The sequence below is a fragment of the Colius striatus genome, chromosome 2, assembly GCF_028858725.1.
Source record: "Colius striatus isolate bColStr4 chromosome 2, bColStr4.1.hap1, whole genome shotgun sequence".
NCBI lineage: Eukaryota > Metazoa > Chordata > Aves > Coliiformes > Coliidae > Colius > Colius striatus.
The window spans coordinates 121,397,495-121,405,532 of NC_084760.1; the positions used below are offsets into that span (position 1 = coordinate 121,397,495).

Consider the following 8,038-nt stretch of genomic DNA (forward strand, 5'->3'; position numbering starts at 1 on the left):
ATGACATTTAAGTATTTCTGGTTTTGTCCATACCTCCATCTTTTAAGACACAGATCTTCAGGGTCTATTCCAGCCCAAAACTACCCTGTGATTCTATAGTGAGCCATTGGAGGTGAGAAACAAAACCCCACGTAATTTAGGAACCAAGGCACTGTCCCTCAAATGGGAACATCAGCCCAACTGAGAGGCAAATGTAAAAGGCATGGTGTGTGTGATGAAAAACAACACAAGAGCCACGTGCTTTCAAATCACCAACAACTACTCTCTTGCCAAATCTGTGGGTAAAAATATTAGCAGAAGCTTTGCAGATGAAGATCTCACTGAAAAAAAAGGCAGAAGTGGCAGGAGGGGGAGGTTTCCTGCCCATGAAATTGTAACCAGCCCACAAACAGCTCCAGCAGGAACATTCAAACTGTGTTGGGGGGGGGAGTGAGGGGGGAAGGAAGCCACTGGGAAAAAAAAGTCAGGAGTGATATTCTTGCAAATCAAAGGAAAGGATCTGACAGCAAAGTGTTGACAAAGAAGTTCTCCCTGGGACAGGAGCACACGCTTGTACCTGCTCAGACCTCACAGCCATCCTAAGGAGGAATAGCAGCAGCAGGTCAGTCAGACCTCACTCCCATCCTAATGAGGAATAGCAGCAGCAGGTCAGTCAGACCTCACTCCCATCCTAACAAGGAATAGCAGCAGCAATTACTCAGCTGCAATGAGCAAGAAATGATTTATGTTTGTTGGTTTGGTCCATAACTGCACCTTGGAAGTGTCCAGAGGGATTACAGTTAGAAACAGCTTGTTGGACCAAAAATATGCTCCTTTGAGTGGCTGAAAGAAGTTATCAGTGGAGCTCTCAGCTTGTGTGCCCCTGTCAGCTGGGAAGAGAAAACACCAGCAGTGTTTGTATAACTGCAGAGACACGTAGTGGTTCAGCAGAAAGGAAATGCTTTTGTGTTGAGCACTCTTATTTTGTACAAGTGGAAAGAAAATTCCATCCCCCCCCCCGCTTTTCAAGTAGGAAATTCTGAACAAAACCCATCTGAGATGCCATTAAAGGTTATTTTTCCCCCCTGTGCAGTTTTTCAGCATGGCTGCAGACTCAACCCACCCTGTTTTGGGAGCATTACCTGTGAATCCCTGTGTTTGCTCTCAGCTGAGCCAGCAGTGACACCTCCACATCACTCAGATGATGAGTGATGGCTCTCACTGAAGCTTGCCAAAGTGTAGGGTGCAGGAGAGGCTGGGGAAGGGGCTCCTCCTCCCTCCTTTGCATCAAAAGTGTTTTACAACTTTCAGATGTGCAGAGACCCAAAGCCCAGCCCCAGCCCCTGCTGCTGAGCCAGGGCTGGCCCTGGAAGGCTGTACAGAAACAGGTCTGGGAAGGAGCAGCAGCAATCTGTAGTCTTCAGTACTGGAGCTTTTTGGAACCTTTCACATTTAGGGTATAAGAGAGGGAAGTGAACTTGGGAGTCTCTTGTTTTGCTTCCTGGGTTGAATTGCTGGCACTCACCACTGTCGCTGAGCTAACTCAGCACACAGAGCAGCAGATAGATCAACAACTAGGAAGATTACTGGAAGAAACCTTGAGTTGATGGTTATGATGGATGCCTGCTGAGCAGGAAAAGATAAGATAGCCTTACAGGCCAAGGGGTTAAGGTCTGAATGAGCTGCTTTGAGGGGGAAGCTCCAGGAGAAGCTCCTGGGGATGCAGAAGGGTGGGTGGACCATCAGAGAGGGAAGTGGTATTTGGTGCTTTTAAACCTCTTAAGCTTTTTGCTCATTTGCTGTGTGGACCCCCTGCCTCACTACCATGGTGACTATGCAGATAACTCGCCCATGCTGCATGGCATGTGTAAAACAGGGCTCATCAAACCCTCGTCTCATCCACGAGTAAGTGAAAGGCATGGGGGGGACGGTGTCTGGAGGCCCTGCTCTGCAGGCAGGGATCTGCTCCACAAAGTACAGCTTCACAAGCAAACAACCCACGCTGGATGTGCCCAGGGGTGCTGGGCTGTGCAGAAGGCTGGTTTGCACAGGTGCAGGGCTGAGTTCCACGCGTGGCTGTGGCACCTCAGCGCTCAGCACACCCCGGGGCAGATGTCAGCGTGTGGCTTGGCCCCTCCTGGCCTGCGAAGAGAAGCCCCAGTAGCAGCAGAGATGGAACTTTAACACTGAAAAATCCTGACATTTCAATCAGGCTGCCAAAGTGCTTTTGGATCTTAAGCCACTGCTGCAGAGGAGAAGCTTCAAGGCCTTTTGGAAGGTTGATGTTTAAAGGTGACAGCGTGCTATGGCAATGCCTTTGCCCGTTCTGCCCCGGCCTCCTGAAGAGCCAAGGCCAAGTGCAGCTGGTGCTCAGCACCACAATGGGACAGGTGCTGAGCGAGCCGTGAACAGGGAGCACGGCAGCATCAGCCCTCACCCGCATCCAGGGGCCGCTCCAAACAGCACCGGGCTCCGGCCCAGCTTGGCTCTGTCCTGGCAGCCTGGACCTTCCCACGACCCAGCTCCTATTTCAGGCCCTTTTCTGGCTATTTAAAGCACACGAAGAAGGAGAAAAAAATGCACTGGAGCAGCAGTGTGCTCAGGAGCCCCGGAGCCAAACGTTGCCTTGCTGCCCCGGGCCGGCAGCGAGCGATCCCACGGCTCCTCGGGGCTGTTCTTTTTTTATCCCCTTGCAGCCAGACATGCTCGAAAACTATCAGGCCCTATTAAGGATGAGGAGAAAATCATCTGCTCAGGGAGTGAGCAGCTCAAGCCCTCGAAAAACAACTTAGTTTGTGCTGCAGAAAAGCCAGGCCAGGAGAAGCTGAGCGCAGGCAAAGCTGTAGGATGGGAGCTGCGCCGGGGGGAAGGGACAGACAGCGAAGCGACCGCCGGGGCTTGCCACCAGCAACCGGCCGTACAGGAAGCCGTAGCCTCCGGTGATAAATAGGAGACCCGGGAGCACAGGATGCGCGTCGGGCGAGCTCGGCGGGGCGAGGGGATGCGAGCCGGCGGCTGACGAGTCCCTGCATCCGCCCGTCCAGCCGGAGCGATGGCCGCCGCCCGCCCGCCCGCCCGTCCAGCCGGAGGGATGCCCATGGCCCGCCCGCCCGCCCGTCCAGCCGGAGCGATGGCCGCCGCCCGGCTGCCCGCCCGTCCAGCCGGAGGGATGCCCATCGCCCGCCCGCCCGCCCGTCCAGCCGGAGGGATGCCCATCGCCCGCCCCGCCCGCCCGTCCAGCCGGAGGGATGCCCATCGCCCGCCCGCCCGCCCGTCCAGCCGGAGGGATGCCCATCGCCCGCCCGCCTGCCCGTCCAGCCGGAGGGATGCCCGTCGCCCGCCCGCCCGCCCGTCCAGCCGGAGGGATGCCCATCGCCCGGCCGCCCGCCCGTCCAGCCGGAGGGATGCCCGTCGCCCGCCCGCCCGCCCGTCCAGCCGGAGGGATGCCCATCGCCCGCCCGCCCGCCCGTCCAGCCGGAGGGATGCCCGTCTCCCGGCCGCCGCTGCCGCTGCTGCTGCTGCTCTCCTTGGTGCCGGGCTCCGGCGGGGAAGACGCCGAAGTGATGTGCGCCGGCACAGCGTGCTACACCCTGCACCGGGCCGAGCTGGGCTGGAACGGCGCCCAGGAGCGCTGCCGGAACAACGGCGGCAACCTGTCCCCGGTGCGCGGCCCCGCCGAGGCCGAGCTGCTGCGGGAGCTGCTGCGGGCGGGCGGCGGGACGGGCCCGGCTTGGATCGGGCTGGCGCTGGCGCGGGGCCGCTGCGTGCAGCCCCAGGAGCCGCTGCGGGGTTTCGCCTGGGCGGCCGCCGGCGACAGCGGCAACTACTCGGCGTGGCTGTCCGAGCCCGCCGTCACCTGCCTCAGCTCCCGCTGCGTCAGCCTGCGCCTGGACGGGGCGTCCGGCGCCGCCGGCTGGACCGACCGCCCCTGCCGCTCCCCGCTGCCCGCCTTCCTCTGCAAGTTCAGCTTCCAGGGCATGTGCGGCCCTCCGCCGCTGGCCGGGCCCGGCCGGGTCACCTTCGCCACGCCGTTCGGGGTGCGCAGCCCCCGGCTGGCCGCGGCCCCCTTCGGCACGCTGGCGGAAGCCGAATGCGAGGGGGGCTCGGGCCGAGCCTTCGCCGTGTGCAAGGGGCCGCTGGAGGGAGGCGGCTTCGCCTGGCACCCCCCCGGGCCCCTCTGCCCCGCCGCCTGCGCCCTCCGCAACGGGGGCTGCCAGCAGCGCTGCCTGGAGGAGCCGGGCGAGCCCCCGCGCTGCGCCTGCAACCCCGGCTTCGTCCTGGCGCCCGACATGGCCTCCTGCCTGCCCGAGGACGCCTGCCACCCCAACCCGTGCCAGGGCACCTGCAGCGCCCGGCCCGGGGGCTTCGAGTGCGGCTGCCAGCCCGGCTACGTGCTGGCGCCCGACGGCCGCCGCTGCCTGGACGTGGACGAGTGCCCGTCGGGGCCGTGCCAGCACGAGTGCCACAACACGGCCGGCGGCTTCGTGTGCCTCTGCCGGCCCGGCTACCGGCCGGCGGGGCCCGGGGGCCGCCTCTGCCACGACGAGGACGAGTGCGCCCGGCCCGGCGTCTGCCCCCAGCTCTGCCTCAACGTCCCCGGCTCCTTCCAGTGCGCGTGCGGGCCCGGCTACCAGCGCCAGCCCGGCGGCGACGCCTGCCTGGACGTGGACGAGTGCCTGCGGAGCCCCTGCCCCGGCTCCTGCCGGAACCTGCCCGGCACCTTCGAGTGCCTGTGCCCGGCCGGCTTCGTCCCGGAGGAGGATGGACGCGGCTGCCGGCGCGCACCCGCCGCCGCCGAGGAGCCCGCGGGGGCCTCCGCCGACAGCCCGCGGACCACGGGCGTCCCGCGGGCCAGCGGCAGCCCGCAGAGCACGGCCGCGGGTGCCCCCCGGACCACGGGCGTCCCCCCGAGCCCGGGCGGCGAACGCGGCGGGGTGACGCCGCCGGCCCCCACGGCAGTAGCGGCGGCCCCCGGCCCCGAAAGCAGCGCCGACGGGCCCAGGTTGCTCCTCTACTACATCCTGGGCAGCCTGGTAGCCATCCTGCTGCTGCTGGCCTTCGCCCTGGCCCTGCTGGCCTGCAGGAGGAGGGCGGCCAAGAGGGAGAAGCGGGCGGCCAAGAGCGCGGCGGACAACTACTGCTGGGTGCCCGAGCAGGCGGAGAGCCGCGGGGCGGGCGGCGAGCGGAGGTAACGGCACGGCGCGGCCGGGACGGGGGCGGGGGGAGGCCAGAGCTGCCGGCCACAAACAAGCGAAGGGCGCAGGGTGGGAAGGGGGGTGATGCTGTCTGGCCAACGTGGTTTTGCACGTCTGAAACCTGTCCTGGGGTCCCTTGCGAAGCGGGAGCTGCCGTGGCCCCGAAGGCAGGGAGGGGAGGCAGCCCAAAGCAGCCCTGTGCCTTGCAGAGGTGCTGCTCTTCCCTGGGAAGGGTCACGAGGAGCATCGCTGCCAGGTGGAGAGGGAATGGGTTTGCATTTGCATGCCAGGGCTGCTCCTCAAGCCGGCAGAACCTCACCCTTCCACACAAAACAGCAAATGACGAGTGTAGATTTGTTTCCCTGAAGGAAAAGGGTCTGTTTCACTTCTTGTTTGCCCTTCCCTACCTGTATTTGCAGTGCCAACATGCACCCCTGTCCCCACAGCTCCCCCCCCCTCAATCCTTTGCCATCCCAAAGGTGATGCCAGTCACCCCCTGACCTGTCTGCCTGCCAGACCCCTCGCTTCTGCCTTCTCCTCATTGAAATGGGTTTGAAACTCTTACAGGGCAGGAGCTGGTGTGTGCAGCCCCAAGCAGGGCTGCTGTTTGGTCACCTCTCACACCCCAGGTAACTGAACAAACCTTTTTCAAAGGCCAGCAGCAGAGAGCTTGCCCAGGGGAGCAGGAGCCCTGAGGGTCGTGGGGCTGTCACCCAGCAGCTCCCCAGCCCTGGGTGACTGCACTGGAGTTTGGAGCTGGGACACAGAGATGCTCCCAGGGACTGAGCCCCGAGAGGGTGAGACCCTCATCGAGCCCCTGAATGCAGGAGGCCCTGGGAAAGCTGCTCCACTTGACAGGCAGAGAGCACGTGGTGAAAAGGCATGGAACCACTGCCCATCCATTGCCAGTGCATTTGGCTTAAACCACTTGCAAAACACAGATGCAGCTGGATGAGAGACCAGACTTCTCCTGTCAGATCATACTTTTCGGGCAGAACCCCTTTCCCAGCTGCTGGGGTCCAGGCTGAGGGCATTTCCCACTCCTCTCCTTGTAAAGAATACACTCAGTACTGGGTATTTGCTAATTACTCTGTATCAATCCTTTAAACTCACTTCAATGCAAAAGCTTTCTCAGGGCAAAGCTGCTCCCCAGTCCTTCCCCAGCTACCTCACTCCAGAGAGCTGTTCATGCTCAGCCACTCCTGACAGTGAAGCCTCTTTCAGCTGTTCCAGCACGAACCGAAGGGGCATCCCTGCTTCCCATCAAGCAGTGCCAGCTGGGTGATGTACCTATACAAGGCACAAAGGTGCTAGGAGAAGAACAGGCCTGTGATTCCAAGGGTCTGTGAGTTTCCTGAAGTTTCTGCAGGGTTTATTGTATACTTGAGGCTTAATTGCTACAGAAATGGGAACACAAACACAAAGGAGTTTGCTGGAGGCAGCGACCTGCATCCTGTTCTTCCATGTGCGGAGGAAAACCTTTTCCTGCTGTTTTGCTGGGGCTTGGTTGGGTTTGGGGTTATTTTTTTGTCTTCGTTTCTCCATTGTAAAAGGAAAATAAATAAATATCTCAATCCCTAAACAAGCCAAGACAGGAAAATGCAGCTGACAGCAGTGTTTTGAGTGTCCTGTCCACGCTTCCTTTTTTCCGCAGGGTGAACTGAGCGCAGCCTTCTTGGGAGCCCCACACTTAATTCCTACCTTGTGTGTGTTGCCCACCAGCCAGCAGAGCCTTCTGAATACATGAATAAATTAAGCAAATGATCCTGATGTTGGTGGGGTAACCTCCACACAGAGAGTGCTGCCTGTGCCTGTGGGGCTCAGGGGCTGGGTGGGGATGTGCCTCGCATCGCAGGGACCACAAAGCTGAAAAGCATTTTCCAGGCATCAGCAGGCTCAGGGGGGGTTCTGCCTTGTTTTTCACTCAAGGCATCAATGAATTGTCCTACATAACCCTTATTCCACTCTGAGGAAGGGAAAAGGAAGCTAAGTGTGGGCTCAGTGCTGGTACAAGCCTGAGAGGTGTTGCTGATTCCAGAGACTCCTCCAGTCACGCCTGTCACCCTGACCTTTGTGTATTCTACTCTGTACTGTATAACCAGTGGAGTGTGGTCGTGGGTCCAGCCCAGGGAAGGCACTCATTTGTGCCTAAGTTTAGTCTGGGTTCTCCCTGGTGAAGCATTTCCTGATGTAGCATCCTTCACCCCGGTACAATTACACCTGCACAATCCCATCTCTCCTTTTCCCCCGGCCACAACCCACGGGGAACCTTCTGATCCTTAGGGAATTCTCTCAGGCCTGGGGAATCCCAAGGGCTACAAGCAAATAGGCAGGAGCCCAGAGAGTTTGTCCTGCTGTCCCCGTGGGCACCATGTCTGAAGTGCTGTGCACAGATCAGCTGGTTTGCACTGAAGGAAGTGTTGTGTTTGAACATCCTTGGTGGAAACAGACTGAGGGTTACTTGGTCAGCTGCACAGCCAGGGCACAGCACCACAGCCTTGCAGATGCCTCCCAGTTCAAAGAATACGGTTACCCACATGCCAAATCATGCTGTATGTGTTGCTTTTCTGATGGAACACCAATAAAGTGGTTTTTAATAAATGGATATGGGTTGAAAACCTCCTGCTTTGGTACACGAAGCCCCTGTGCTTCCTACAGTCCGGGCTTGTGCTGACAAATCCTCTCTCTGCACATCCCACACGCAGCAGAGTCGAGGGGGGTCTCAGCCTTTCCCAGGCACTGCTGTCCTGAGTGAGGGCCAGTCACTCCCCAGCTACCAAGGCTGTGGGCTGGGGAGACTGGGAGAAGCTCAGTTGGATCCTAAGCCCATGGGCAAAGTCCAAAGCCCATGTACAAGCTCCTCA

General features: G+C 60.1%; 1 protein-coding gene across 1 annotated transcript; it reads left to right on the forward strand.

Annotated features, from left to right (window-relative positions):
• The first annotated feature begins 3,140 nt into the window (after nt 1-3,140).
• Nucleotides 3,141-6,917, forward strand: CD93 (CD93 molecule). The gene is made up of 2 exons (XM_061989387.1): nt 3,141-5,167; nt 6,829-6,917. Exons 1-2 carry the CDS (start codon nt 3,228-3,230, stop codon nt 6,836-6,838), a joined length of 1,950 nt encoding a protein of 649 aa, XP_061845371.1. The 5' UTR covers nt 3,141-3,227; the 3' UTR covers nt 6,839-6,917.
• The last annotated feature ends 1,121 nt before the right edge of the window (nt 6,918-8,038 follow it).